The 14986-nt window shown below is 44.8% G+C and overlaps 1 protein-coding gene across 1 annotated transcript in view; it reads left to right on the top strand.

Annotated features, from left to right (window-relative positions):
• Positions 1 to 14986, top strand: part of LOC119975190 (cytosolic carboxypeptidase 4) — a 287106-nt gene that overhangs the window by 28072 nt on the left and 244048 nt on the right. Inside the window, exons 3-5 of the mRNA XM_038814795.1 lie at positions 5175 to 5321; positions 8251 to 8382; positions 10907 to 11000. Coding sequence (XP_038670723.1) covers positions 5175 to 5321; positions 8251 to 8382; positions 10907 to 11000 — 373 coding nt within the window. The remainder of the gene's footprint in view (positions 1 to 5174; positions 5322 to 8250; positions 8383 to 10906; positions 11001 to 14986) is intronic.

Below are 14986 nucleotides of genomic sequence, written 5' to 3'. Positions count from 1 at the left end.
CTCGTGTTTGAAACAAACCTGTTGGACTTTAACCTGGTGTTGTAAGACTTCTTACTGTGCTCACCCCAGTCCAACGCCGGCATCTCCACATCAATGATAATGGGGGCAGAGAGGGGCACGAGCTGTGAGAGTGTGTTCCATAGAATTTTCCACAGCACCATTTTTCCAGTCCAATGGGAAAAGGGGGTATTGCTGGACCTGGTACATGGGAATGAGGTGGGCGAAGTGGATCAATTGTCAGCAGGGGAATAATTAGAGGACAGTGATCAATGCATTATAAAGTTTAGGTTGGCTACGGAACAGGACAAGGAACAATCCAGAGCAAGAATAATTAACTGGAGGAAAGCTAGTTTCAATGGGGCAAGAATGGACCTGACCCAGATAAATAGGAACCAGACAAAAGCTGCAACTGAACAGTGGGCTGCCTTTAAAGGAGTATTGGTCGGGCGGAATCAGGACCTGATGAGATGGAACGAGGGATACCGCAGGAAGTGAGAGTGGAAGTTGCGGTGGAACTAACCATAATTTTTCAGTCTTCCTTAGGCTCAGCAACGGTGCCACAGAACGGGAGAGTTGCAAATGCAACTTGTTAACAGAGGGGCTGGGATTTTCGACTCCCGCCTTTCTCGGGCGGTTTCGGTAATGGAAGCGGAAGATGTCACGTGAAGCCCAAATCACGTTTTATGTTAGCGGGAAATCTCACCACGGTTGTCCCCTCACCCGTCAATGACAGGCCGCATTTCCCACCATGCAATGTTGGGAACCTAATTTAATTTCAATACATTAGCATCCCACTGCTGCCATCCAAAAATCTACCCGCAGTAGCGTCACATCATGATGGGACGAATCACGACTGCTTTCAGAAGGCATATGCCTGGCGAGCTGCCCTCTGTGGGCAGTTTGGAGGTGAGTGGAGAGCCTGCAAAGGGGCAGCACCTTTCCAGAGGGGCGAGAGGGCATCAAAGAAGGCCTCATTGGTACGGGGGATGGTCTAATGGGTACCGGGAAAGGCATTATGGGCATTGAGCAAGGCATTGTGGGTACTGGGGAAAGACTTGAGGGTACCAGGGCAAAGATCTCAGAGTTGAGCGGCAAAGACCCTGGCGTTCATAGAATTCCTACGGTGCAGAAGGTGGCCACTCTACCCATGGTGTCTGAACCGCCCACTGAAAGAGCACCCTACCGAGGCCCACTGTCCCGCCCTATCCCAGTAACCTCACCTAACCTGCGCATATTTGGACTGTGGGAAGAAACCGGAGCACCCGGAGGAAACCCACAGAGACACAGGGAGGACGTTCAAACTCCACACAGACACTTGCCCAAGGTCGGAATTAAACCCTGCTCCTTGGCGCTGTGAGTCAACAGTGCTAACCACTGTGTCAGCCTTGGGGACATAAACCCCAGGGTTGCTTTGAGGGGCAAAAACCCCAGGTTTGAGGAGCAAAGGCCTTTGGGCTATAGGGGACGACTCTGGGGTGAGGGGTGAAGACTTGGGGCTGCAGCAGGAAAAGTCAGGGACACCAGAGGGAAGAGTAGGGGTCGAAAGTCTGGGGCACCAGAGGAGTCAGGCTAAGAAGGGGTCAGACAGCCAAGTGTTAAAATCACCATTCTTGAAGTTGCCGTCTGAATCTGGGCCAAGATCCTTACACTCGGAAGGAAAGACTGGGCCAATGCATTGGGTGGATGGCCAGCCACCTAGGATTGACAGATCCATTCAAAGGTTGGGGGTTGGTCTGAAGGCTCATTACTGACGAGGGCAATTTAATGTTAAGACGTGTCAGTAATATACATTCCCCTGCAGCTAAGATCATTCAGCTACAACTCAGTTAACATGCCTGGAGTCTCACATCACCAGGACCCTGGGTTCGATTCCCAGCTTGCATCATTATTTGTGTGGAGTTTGCAGGTTCTTCCCCTGTCTGCGTGGGTTTCCTCCGGGTGCTTCGGTTTCCTCCCATAAGTCCCAAAAGACGTGCTTGTTAGATGAATTGGATATTCTGAATTTTCCCTCAGCGTACCCGAACAGGTGCTAGAGTGTGGCGACTAGGGGATTTTCACAGTAACTTCATTGCGGTGTTAATGTAAGCCTACTTGTGACAATAAAGATTATTATTATTATTATGAGTTGCTCGCCCAGTTATGTGCATCAAATGACCATGGATGTGTGTGAGTGCTAATCATTGCCACTCAGCAGTTAACCCATGGCATGCTGACATCTAGATGCAGCGACTGCTGTGGACTCCCTGCACCATTGTCCGACTGGGCAAATACATACATCACCTTAGACAATTAGCAAGGACACACTGGACATTGTATACACTTGAGATGAAAGTTCTGGATGTAGCAGAGTGGCCATCCTGCGGCAATTGTTTATTAAGATCATAAAACTAGCAGCAGGAATAGGCCATCTGGCCCCTTGAGACTGCTCCGCCATTCAATGAGATCATGGCTGATCTTTTGTGGACTCAGCTCCACTTTCCGGCCCGAACACCATAACCCTTAATCTCTTTATTCTTCAAAAACATATCTATCTCCATCTTAAAAACATTTAATGAAGCAGCCTCAACTGCTTCACTGGGCAAGGAATTCCATAGTTCCTCCTAAACTCAGTCCTAAATCTACTTCCCCTTATTTTGAGGCTATGCCCCCTAGTTCTGCTTTCACCCACCAGTGGAAACAACCTGCCCGCATCTATCCAATCTGTTCCTTTCATAATTTTATATATTTCTATAAGATCCCCTTCATCCTTCTAAATTCCAACGAGTGCAGTCCCAGTCTACTCAACCTCTCCTCATAATCCAACCCCTTCAACTCTGGGATTAACCTAATGAATCTCCTCTGCACACCCTCCAGCGCCAGTATGTCCTTTCTCAAGTAAGGAGGCCAAATCTGAACACAATACTCCAGGTGTGGCCTCACTAACACCTTATACAATTGCAGCATAACCTTCCTAGTCTTAAATTCCATCCCTCCAGCAATGAAGGACAAAATTCCATTTGCCTTCTTAATCACCTGTTGCACCTGTAAACCAGCTTTTTGCGACTCATGCACAAGCACGCCCAGGTCTCTCTGCACAGTGGCATGTTTTAATATTTTATCATTTAAATAATAATCCCTTTTGCTGTTACTCCTACCAAAATGGATAACATCACATTTGTCAACATTGTATTCCATCTGCCAGACCCTAACCCATTCACTTAACCTATCCAAATCCCTCTGCAGACTTCCGCTATCCTCTTCACTTTTTGCTTTACCACTCATCTTAGTGTTGTCTGCAGACTTGGACACATTGCCCTTGGTCCCCAACTCCAAATCATCTATGTAAATTGTGAACAATTGTGGGCCCAACACTGATCCCTGAGGGATACCACTAGCTACTGATTGCCAACCAGAGAAACACCCATTAATCCCAACTCTTTGCTTTCTATTAATTAACCAATCCTCTATCCATGCTACTACTTTACCCTTAATGCTATGCATCTTTATCTTATGCAGCAACCTTTTGTGTGGCACCTTGTCAAAGGCTTTCTGGAAATTCAGATATACCACATCCATTGGCTCCCCATTATCTACCGCACTGGTAATGTCCTCAAAAAATTCCACTCAATTAGTTAGGCATGACCTGCCCTTTATGAACTCATACTGCGTCTGCCCAATGGGACAATTTCCATCCAGATGCCTCGCTATTTCATCCTTGATGATAGATTCCAACATCTTCCCTACGACCGAAGTTAAGCTCACTAGCCTATAATTACCCGTGTTCCGCCTACCTCCTTTTAAAACAGTGGTGTTACTTTTGCCAATTTCCAATCCGCCGGGACCACCCCAGAGTCTAGTGAATTTTGGTAAATTATCACTAGTGCATTTGCAATTTCCCTAGCCATTCTTTGCTTTAAGGATAGTAATTTTGTGGAGAGTACGATGTGTGATAAGCATAAAAGGGGAATGTTTCTCTCTCTAGTTTAAAGTAAAAGTTGCGTCCAAAAAAGAAAACAATGTTTAGTTGATGGGCCTTTTAGTAATATGACACAGGAAAAGTTTTATCATGTGAAATCTTGTTGTGTTGTGCCATTTTTTCACCTAGAATCTGGAAGTTCAAGTCTTTTTAAAAACGTTTTCAATCTCTATAGAGATAGTAACAGCATAAATCATTGAAGGTGGTTGGTTAGGTTGAAAGCATACAGCATCCTAACCTTGATTAATAGGGGCATAGAGTACAAAAACAGGGAAGTGACGTTGAGCCTATATAAAACACTGATTCAGTCTCAACTGGAACATTGTGTCCAGATCTGGGCTCCACACTTTAGGAAGGATACAAAAACATTGGAGAGATTGTGGGAATGTTTCATGGAAATGGTTCCTGGGATGAGGCACTTCAGTTCAATGGACTAGAGAAGTAGGGAATGTTTTCTCGGGAGAAGGGAAGGTTGGGATTTGACAGAGGTATTCTAAAGCATGAGGTGTCCGGACAGAGTTGATCGGGAGAACTGTTCCCATTGATAGAAGGATTGGGAACGAGAAGGCTCAGGTTTAGGCTGACTGGCAAAAGAATCAATGCCGCCGACTAGCGGGAAACCCACCTTTCTGGATCTGGAGTGCGTTGCCTGAGAGTGTGGTGGAGGCAGGTTCAACCAAAGAACAAAAGAAGGAATTTGGTTATTATCTTAAAAGGAAGAATGTGCCGGTCGGCGGGGAGGAGGCGGGGAAGTGGCACTCGGTGAGTTGCTCCTTCAGAGAACCAACACAGACAGACACAGACAGTTGGGCTGAATGGCCTCCTTCCGAGCGGACACCATTCTCTGATTCTGTGCAAACACATTGTCACTTCCGATTACACAATCTGCTACACGCAATAAAATAATTTATCAGGCAGAAACCAACTCAAATCAAAGCTGGACGAGGGAATGAAAAGTCCGAGATGACCCTAGGAAAATGCTCCTTTCTCAATCAGTGGAGAAGGAAGCTGATTGGCACAATGTGCTTGTGTCAGCTCTTTGAAAGAATTCACTTCACAATCCTCTCTATCTCCTCTACTTTGCTTCTTCGACTATGCCCCCTGACCTTATTTTGTTCAGTGTCAATTTTTGTTTGACTTTACTCCTGAGATTTTTTTTAATATGTTGACGGTATTAAACACAAGTAGCTACATGCTTTTAATCTTTATTTTGTTTCAGGTACTGTCAAACGGATCAGTTACATGATATCTAAGGGAGGCAGCGAGGCATTGTTACACACACTCGTGAATATGACCAGGATATTTCCTCCAAATTACCATGTCTTCTTACCTCTAATGCACTTAATTGTCAAAGTTGGACAAAGAGGTAAGGAATTGGGTTTAATATTGTATTTTACATTTTAGCACTTGTGACTTTCCAAAAGTAACAGCAGAGAGAAAGGGGATGTGGTTTATATGGGCTTTCAACAAAGCATCTGCCAAGGTAGCATAAAGGAAGCTTGTGACAAATATAATGGCAGATAGAATTAAGGGGAATGTGCCCACACAACATGAGGGTATGTGATGGGGCTGGTTTAGCACAGTGGGCTAAACAGCTGGCTACAATGCCAGCAGCGCGGGTTCAATTCCCGTACCGGCCTCCCTGAACAGGCGCCGGAATGTGGCGACTAGAGGCTTTTCACAGTAACTTTATTGAAGCCTACTTGTGACGATAAGTGATTATTATTATTATGTCTGGAAGGCGGGGATCTTGGGGTGCAGTGGGTAGCATCCCTCCCTCTGAGCCTGAATCTGCGGGTTTGAGTCCCACCCCAGGACTTGATGGCCAAAGGTTGAGTGTGTCAACATGCCAATGGCTGGTGGTAAGAGTGTGGGAGACCCCTGGGCCTGCCAGCTGGATGTGGAGTGGCGCCCCTCAAACTATAAGCCTCTGGTGACAGACGAGCAACCTGTTCCAGGAATAGCTAGCTATGGAAGCAGACAAAAGTCTGTCTTAGTGCAGCACTATGTTCGGGTAGAGAATTGGAATGGATCTTCGAGAAGAAATGTTAAACAGGCAGATAAAATGAAGTCGCTCCAGCTGGAAAGTGGTATTTCATAGGGGTATCACTTGTGCGCTGCACCAATATCATTATCTTTAATCAGTATCTGAGAAGCAAATATATAAACTTGCAGATAACACAAAATTAGGGATGTGACAATTTTCATCAAACGATCTGAGGGACTCAGTTGGTAGGGCAGGCCAGTGTGGAAAATTATGAAGTAATATATTCTAACAGTAAAAATGGTGGGTTATGGTAAGATTTTAAATGGAGTAGACTGTCATAATATACATCCAGGTATATATGATGGTGCACAGACAGGCAGTGATTGACACACAGGATGACCAGTGAACACACAGAACACAGCAGCCAATCACCAGACAGGACACGACCACTATAAAGCCAGAGGGCACTAGTTTTCCCGCTCTTTCGGCATCCGGCCTCTGAGACAGTCAGAGCTTGTGAGCAACAACTAGAACACACACCATGTGGTAGTAAGATAGTCTGGTCAGGTTAGCCTCAGGTCTCCAGTCAACTCAGCATAGTGTCAACCCACAGTTAAAGTATGTATGATAGTTAAGAGTTCAATAAAATCGAGTTGCACTTCTTCAAGTGTTGGAAGCCTGTCTCTCTCACTGCTATAGTAAACGCAGTCCTCGCAGACCCAGCTTACCCAACACATCATAGACAATGATAATTCACAACAAAATTAGCAGCTGCTTCATTAAGGAAAGCCAGCATTGATTTGTTAAGAGCAAATCATGTTTAATTTACCTGCCTGAGTTTTATTTGAGGAGAGAACAGAGGGTTGATGAGGGCAATGCTGTTGATGTGATACACATGAACTTGCAAAGACCATTTGACCAGAGACTTGAGAGAACCTGATGGAATAAAAGGGACAGTGGAAATTGACTGAGTGACGGAAAACTGAAAGCAGTGGTTAATGGATGTTTTTGAACTCAAGGAAGATTTATAACAACATTAGCTAAGGTCTGGTATTAGGACCCATGCTCTTCCTGCTATGTGTATATATATATATATATATATATGTATATATATATATGTCGGCATAAATTGGCAAGGCCATAAATAATTAAAGTAAATCTCTGATTTGGCATCGAACAACACAAAAAAAACTGGACAGGTAATGGTGAACTTGTACATGTACGGCAACTGATATGGCTTATGTAAATTCTGGGTCTGATCTAACCAAATGGGAAGAGAGTCCCATAACGAGCGCGTTTAGCCGCGCGTTTCCTGGCGCTCGCAGTGCTGAGAAACACCCTGCTATCTAACGGCCAATGTGTTAGATATGGGGCGTCAGCGGGGAACGCGCGCCCAAGGCAACATTCAGCCCTGTTTTCTGCTCCGAGGAGCTCGGCTCGCACAGTGCAACGAGCGATCGGGATGCCATTTTTAAATGAGGTCCCGATCTCTTGAGCTCCCAACGTGACCCCTGAAGCCCCTTCCCTTCAAAGCCCCAACTCGCTGTAAGGGGTTCCCAGTGACCTCCCGCATCCCCCCACAGTGCCAGGCACCCAGTGCCAGAGTGCCCAGGTGGCATTCGCAGTGCCAGGGTGCCACCCTGCCCAGAGGACAAACACCCTGGGGCTGACAATGCCCTGGGGGACCTCCACGAGTGGCATTTCATCTGGTCCCTGTTTATGGGGACCAGCATTGAATGGGGCTCGCCCAAGGTCTCCAAGGTGAAGGGCATCGATCCCAACACCTCGGGTACCTCAGGGATTTGCATATTAAACTGAGACTAGCTGCCTCGCTCTCATATGCCAAAAAGTGATTCTGCCCACAATGGACGGGCTTCACATCCTGACGTCTCCGCGAAGCGTAGCGAGCCGCATCGATTCTGGGAACGGAGTCTCCCGTCATTTACGGGCCACGTTGCGTCGCGGCCCGCCGCTTTTCGGGTGCAGGGTTGCTGGTAGATGCCGCCCTCTGTGCCTGATATTATGTAATGTTGGATACAGAAACAAAGTTGTTTTAATGTGTATGGGGAGAAAGTAGAAATGTGGAGAAAAAAACGCGACCTCAAACCGGATGGGTTGAAATGGCTTCTTACATTTGATGATTCTGTAACTTTTTACTTTTGTAACACAAGAAAGTTTGGGAAGACCACAATGGTCAATGAAACGGACCTCTGAAGATCTGTCTCAGTGCCATTGTGACGGCTGAATCAGGGGCATGATGAAATTGTCACTGGGTTTTATAAAACTACCTGATGAAATTTTGTCACAGACAAGGGGTTTGGACAGAAAGCTCAAGAAATTGGAGCCATTGATGAGACCTTGAACCTGCTGAAGGTCAGTCCACCACGGCCCAAATACGTCATCCCCTGTTTGTGGGTCCTGAAGATATGTGCAGCGAATGGTAAGTGTCACTGAAGGTCACAAACGTGGAAACTTTAAATGACTTCTTCTAAGAAGTCCCAGTCTAACCTATAATAATTACAAACTTTGTAACAGAACTCCAGTATTCCTGCCTCCACAGGCACCAGTTTTAGTGGAATGCAATTCCCATGACTGTACCACGGAACTTGTTGAGAAATTCAAATCAAATTGGTTGCTCATTGAATTAATTCAGTGTTTTTGAATCATTTCCTCTGGGCTTCATGTAATATCACTTAACTATTAATAAAGTTTAAGACATTGCTTCATTTAATATAGCTTAACTCCTCCCCTATCACCCACATCTGAGTGTTCCCACTGTACTTGCCAACTTGGAAAACATTAACCACTTGAATAGTCAGAGCAGCACAGTGGCGCAGTAATTAGCACTGCTGCCTCACCGGGGACCCGGGTTCGATCCCGGCCCCGGGTCACTGTCCGTGTGGAGTTTGTACATTCTCCCCTTGTCTGTGTGGGTCTCACCCCCACAACTCCAGGATTGGCCACGCTAAATTGCCCCTTAACTGGGGAAAAAAAAGGATTGGGTACTCGAATTGTTGCAAGTATTGTGAAATGTTCACTTAAGAGTCTCACCTATTTAAAAAAAAAATACATTTAGAGTACCCAATCGTTTTTTTTTGCTAATTACGGGGCAGTTTAGTGTGGCCAATCCACCTAACCAGCACAGCTTTGGGTTGTGGGGGTGAAATCCACACAGACACGGGGAGAATATGCAAACTCCACACAGACAGTGACACGGGGCCGCGATCAAACCCAGGACCTCAGCGCCGTAGGCAGCAGTGCTAACCACTGTGCCAACCTTGTATTCATCTCTTACCCATCCTTTGATCAATGATGTCTGTGTCCCTTATTGCAAATTTCTTACGAGACTTTCTCACTTCCTACATCAATATTAATTGGCTTCATACAATTTACAGTGCGGGAGGAGGCCATTCGGCCCATCGAGTCTACACCGGCTCTTGGAAAGAGCACCCTACTTAAGCCCATGCTTCCACCCTATCCTCATAACTCAGTTTAACCTATTGGGCACTAAGAGGCAATTTGGCATGGCCAATCCACCTAACCTGCACACCTTTGGACCATGGGTGGAAACCGGAGCACCTGGAGGAAACCCACGCAGACACGGGGAGAACGTGCAAACTCCACACAGGCAGTCACCCGAGGCCGGAATTGAACCCGGGTCCCAGGAGCTGTGAGGCAACAGTGCTAACCACTGTCCTTCAGTTCTTACACAATATGAGCACAAGCATTATATAATTTCTTTCCTTCAGTTTAGTAAATATTAATCATAAAAACAAAATACTTTTGAAATTAAAAACAGAAAATTCTGGAAATACTTAGCAGGCCAGGCAGCATTTGTGGAGCGAGAAAGAGTTAACATTTCAGGTGTGTGACCTTTCTTGGGATATTAAACATTTCATGTTTTCTGTGCCCTTGCCTCTGAACGTAATGAAGTAAGAATGGCTTATTCTGGCTTTGCCCTTTTCAATAAATATAGTTGTTAAATATTCCTAGTCCAGCAGTATCCAACAGTTATCGATTCCTGATATTGATGCCTGGTGATAATGAGCTGTTTTATGTTTCTCATGTTGCTCTTTTGCAATATCTGTCCAATTCCTGTTACTCGCTTCCATTGTGTGTTCTGATCCCAGCCTGTTTTTATCAGCAACATGTCCCTTTCCAGGGAATTGTTCTGTTCCTGTCTGATCGCAGCTGCTTGTACCCAATAGCTGACTGGTCCAAAGAAGCATTACTGAGCATACACCTCTGTGCTGCAATGTTTGAGGGAGCTGGCAGCCAAGACCCAATGATGTCTTTCACTGGTTGGAGGGAAGGGTATTAATATGATAGTCACTTCTTCTGATGTCTGACCTCATCTGATTATGGGACGCAGAAGCAGGCCAACCGGTTCATGATCTCAGAGTAGTTTTGATAACACTAGTGGGAGTTGACCTGTTATACTTTTCGATGTTGTTTGCTCTTCTCCCCAGAAAGTACTTTCACTGGTCACGACAGCTAGGTAACGGACAGATAACCCTTTTATAGATCCTCTCTGCTACCGACTCTGTCTCCTTGGTGTTCGGCAAGTTGGCAGGCCTGACTACGCTTGAGATTTGAGGCTTTAACTGCTGTACCAATATACAAAACAAAAATAAACTGAGTCAATAATATAAGATTAGACAGGGTGGCTCAATTTGCAGACAACATTAGTCCAAACTTGATGGCTGAATGGCCTGTTCCTACACTGGAACAGACACGAGGCAGGGTTAATCCCTATCTGAATGCGTACAGTAACATAGATGTGCCCTGGTACTAGGCTGCTTGACATGCTAGTGACTCGCCCTGATAATTTAAAAAATGATGAATTTACGGGATGTGGGCATCAATGGCCACGGCAGCCTTTATTACCCTTTCCTTATTACCATTTGGCTAAGCACAATCAGACTTTGTTTACAAATTTGATATATTTGATGCTGCCTTTACAGCCTCTACTGGTACTGCGCTGGGTAAGAGTGGAATTATGAGGCTCCTGTTTAAACTGATATCTCCATATACAGCCAAGAACACAAAATCTATAAGGTAAGGATTGAAACCCATCTCAATGGAATTGGGGTATGCTAAACTTCTGAGTAAACTCTGCCTCAGGGCAACCTCTCCCTGCTTGGTCGAAGGGCTGTGTTTTCAACTGCTTCACTGTGATGGTCAAATCAATAATAGTCTGTCCATCTGCCTCGCTCTGTCCTCGCACTACAGTCTTGCACAGCTTTTGATGCAGCTTTAATAGAGAGCTTTCAGTATGCCCTGAATGCTGGGCCAGGATGTCAAGTTGACGTTGTGGATGGTATGCTGCAGCACCACCACCTGGCCGGAGGGATACACTTACAAACAGGAAAAGTTTACATCGGCAGTTTCCATTATAAATATGGATGCAAACGTTTGTTGACTTAAATATAAAAATAAGCTCAGTGTTACTTTAAGATAGAAACAGAGTTCCGTAATTTGCCCTGATGCAATTACCTCCTCACCCTCTAATGCTCCTTCACCTTTTGGGCACACTTGCTCCTGATTCTCCATGTGCAATGCCACCAGAGATTGATTAATATAGTTTATATTACTCTATCGATATTATGTACTGCTGTATCTATTAAGCAATTTCTATAATGCCCTTTATTATTTATCCTTGCACATTCTTGGGTCAGTGTGTTTGCTACTGACCAGTTTATATTTTGCCAGTTCATAGTACTGAAATCTATTTTATATTATTCACTCATTGGCAATTGTACTTATCAATTTATATTATATATATATATATATAGAAAGGGTATGTTTTTACAAGAGTAATAGTTCTTAAAAGAGACGTTATTGGTTTTGTGGTAAGAATCACTAATAAATTGTGCATCAGGCATTGGTACATATTATACAACTTGTTGACAGAGGTTTTATAAGAATAGTGATATTGTGCGAAGGGTTATTAACCAGAGATATAGACTTAACTGCATTGTGTGTGGCCCTCAGATCTGAGGATATGCTTTAGGAATTTGTGAGTATTAAGGGGAAATCTAGAGGACAATTGGGTGTTGGAGATTGACGGTACCTGGGATTCCTTGAACCTCAATGTGCTTGGGGCAGGGGAATACACAGCAATATAAGAAATAGGAGGATGAATCGATCACTAGACCCCTCAAGCCTGCCCTATCATTGAAAACATCATGGCTGATCTGATTTGTGACCTTATGTCCACTTGCCTCCCTGTCCCCTTATCCCTTGACTCCCTTGTAGATCAAAAACTTTGCCTTGAATATATTCAATGACCCAGCCTCTACATCATTCCAAAGATTAAAGAGGAAATTCATCCTCACCCCCATTTTGAACAGGGGATTCCTTATATTGAAACTGTACCCCTTAGTTCGAAGATAGCTGACAAGCATCTATCCTGTCAAGCCCGCTCAAAATCTTATGGGCTAGATTCTCCGGTTCCTCAGAATTCCCATTGCGGCCACCCTATGCCGCCGGGAAACCGAAGGGCAGGAGTGCGCTGCCAGCGGAACGGAGTATCCCGCCGGCAAAGAACTCACCCCAAATATGTTTCATGAAGATCATCTCAAATTCTTTGAAACTCCAGAGCCTCATAGCCTGATGGGGAAGAGAGGTTCAAGAGATTGGGATGAAACTGCTGTTATCCCTCTGAACCATCATATCCAAGTGTCCACTGCATTTCCTCCATTAGCTTCCTCCCGCAGAACATCTACAACCCCTTTTATGCTCTTTGGTATTTCCGTACCATTCTCTCTATCATGAATATGTTCTGATGTTGAAGGATATATTTTCTACTTGTGAAAATTAATGGGTAGAACGTCACAAACTAGGTGTACAGAGGTCAAAATTTTCCTTCTGAATGCTTTGTCAGAGAGTTGCCACTTTAAGCAAGGTGTTTATTGTTTACGTAAGGTGGGATTGGCAGCTCCTCCTCCTCCCCCCCCCCCCCCCCTCCAATTTGCCAGACCACTGATCTAAGGTGTGAATTTCTGATCTTGGGGCGGGGGTGACTGGAAAATCCCCCCCATTTGCAACTTTACCTCATTAGTATTTCCTTAAGCTGCCAAAGAACGTTGGGGATGACTGTGCAATAAAATGGGCGAGTGACCAAAATAAATATGGGGAGAAGGCAGGAGAATGGGTATGAGAAAATATCAGCCATGATTGAATGGCGGAGCAGACTCGATGGGCCAAGTGGCCTAATTCTGCTCCTATGTCTTATGGTCTTATGACACCCATTCTCATTGACCAATGTTTTTCGCTTTCGAACCGTCAGTGTAGAAACTGCAGTCACAGAAGATGCTGATCACAAGTGTAGTCTGTCTGAGAGATTTGTAATCAAAACAGCATTTGTTAATAAATCCCATCGCTCTTCTTAAATAGAGCTTTAGAATTTAATCTCCAATACTCAAACGCCCACGAAAAAAAAAATAAATACACACCCGCATCCTTCAAATGTCTGTTGATGCACAGATTGCAGACTTGGAAATTCTACAAAGTACGCGCACTCAGATAAAAGGCGAAAAACCCTCTCCAAATACTGAGGAACAATACCCAGCAAAGCCTGGGATTTGTGAGATAGGCTAATTCCTTGAAGCGAAATCTTTAATGAGGAGTGCAGTTAAAATACACCAAATAAGTTCAATGTTTGTGTTATGTTGAAACGTGGCTCCCTCGATTATTTTCACAAGTTCACACAATCTTATTTTGGACAATGGAAATTTCAATTGCTGACTCGGAAAATGGCAGGTAAAAATCTATTCAAGTGCCCCTCAGAGAAGCCCAGTTGCTTCAACAACAAACTAATAATCCACGTAGAGTTTTCGTACAGCCCATGTTGTCCTGGCCCTGGGGTATAATCTCATTCTGAATATTTAGGTTGGTAGTTTCAAGGTAAATAAAGCGCTGGTATAAAACATTTAACTCCAAATTAAGGTGCAGAAAACAAGGTTTGTGGCCAGAATCTGTATCCCACACACAATTTGAAATAATATACAGATCATTCAGATTTAGAGGCAAGTGAAGTTTCACCTCTGCCCGTGCCAAACTTGCCAGTTTGAATGCAGAGGCAGAACAGAGATTCTTGCCAATTACTGTCCATCTGCTGCTATCTATCCTGTCTGTCTGTCTCTCTCACCTATTTAGAGCCAAGTGATAAATACAATAGGGTCATTATCACATCTGTTACTCCTGCTGGGTTAGGGACATATTGGGTCAATTTCCCCATGAACGCGCATTAAAATGACTCATGGGAGTTTGGTTGTGTGTGGCACTCAGTGTAGTATGAACGTATTAGTCTGATGAACCCCAACCTTTCCTTTGCCTGCTTAATGTCCTGAGACATTCTTGTTCCTTGAATAGAATGTTTGGCATCTAAGCGACAGCAGTCGGACTCATTTTTTATAACCGCCCCGTTGACTGGCATTTGACCCAATGGGTGTAACAGGATCCCTCTCAACATGCAGCGGCATAGGACTCTTACAGGGGGACTGAGTCCGGAGATAGGGAAATGTATGATGAGGTGGAAGATATAGGAGTCTACAAAGCATAACATGTCATCACCAAGCGTGTCCCCATCTCCTGCTTGGCTGTGTTCCAAGTTTAATAATCAGGATTGAATACCATGACAAGAAGTCTTTTGAACAAAGAGGCCCACACCTATCCTATAAATACAGAGCGGACGCCGACTGGTAAATGGTTGGCCACCTTGGATCCCATCCTCTTGCACAAAGTGGCTGCTGACGAACTCAAATACCGAGGAATTTGATCCCGAAAACATACGTGACTGCAGGCTGATTTAACTGAAACACAATCTGACTGTATTCGAGATGCTTCCCACTGCCTATCTCTGTGTACCGTCTTAGCCAACGTTGCTAGGCTGTGTCTGAAGGTCAGAATTTGCAATTAAAAGGATGCAGCTGGACGCTGCTTATGCCCAAGCCTCCTCCACCCTGAGCAAAGATCTGGGCATCGTGTGGCAGAGATGCACCTCATCCCAGCTGGTAGTCCTGCATCTCCCGGCGGCCACC

This window comes from Scyliorhinus canicula, chromosome 12 (genome assembly GCF_902713615.1).
Source record: "Scyliorhinus canicula chromosome 12, sScyCan1.1, whole genome shotgun sequence".
Taxonomy (NCBI): Eukaryota; Metazoa; Chordata; class Chondrichthyes; order Carcharhiniformes; family Scyliorhinidae; genus Scyliorhinus; species Scyliorhinus canicula.
The sequence above is the reverse complement of the archived record's forward strand: the minus strand, read 5'-3'. Positions and strand labels throughout refer to the sequence as shown.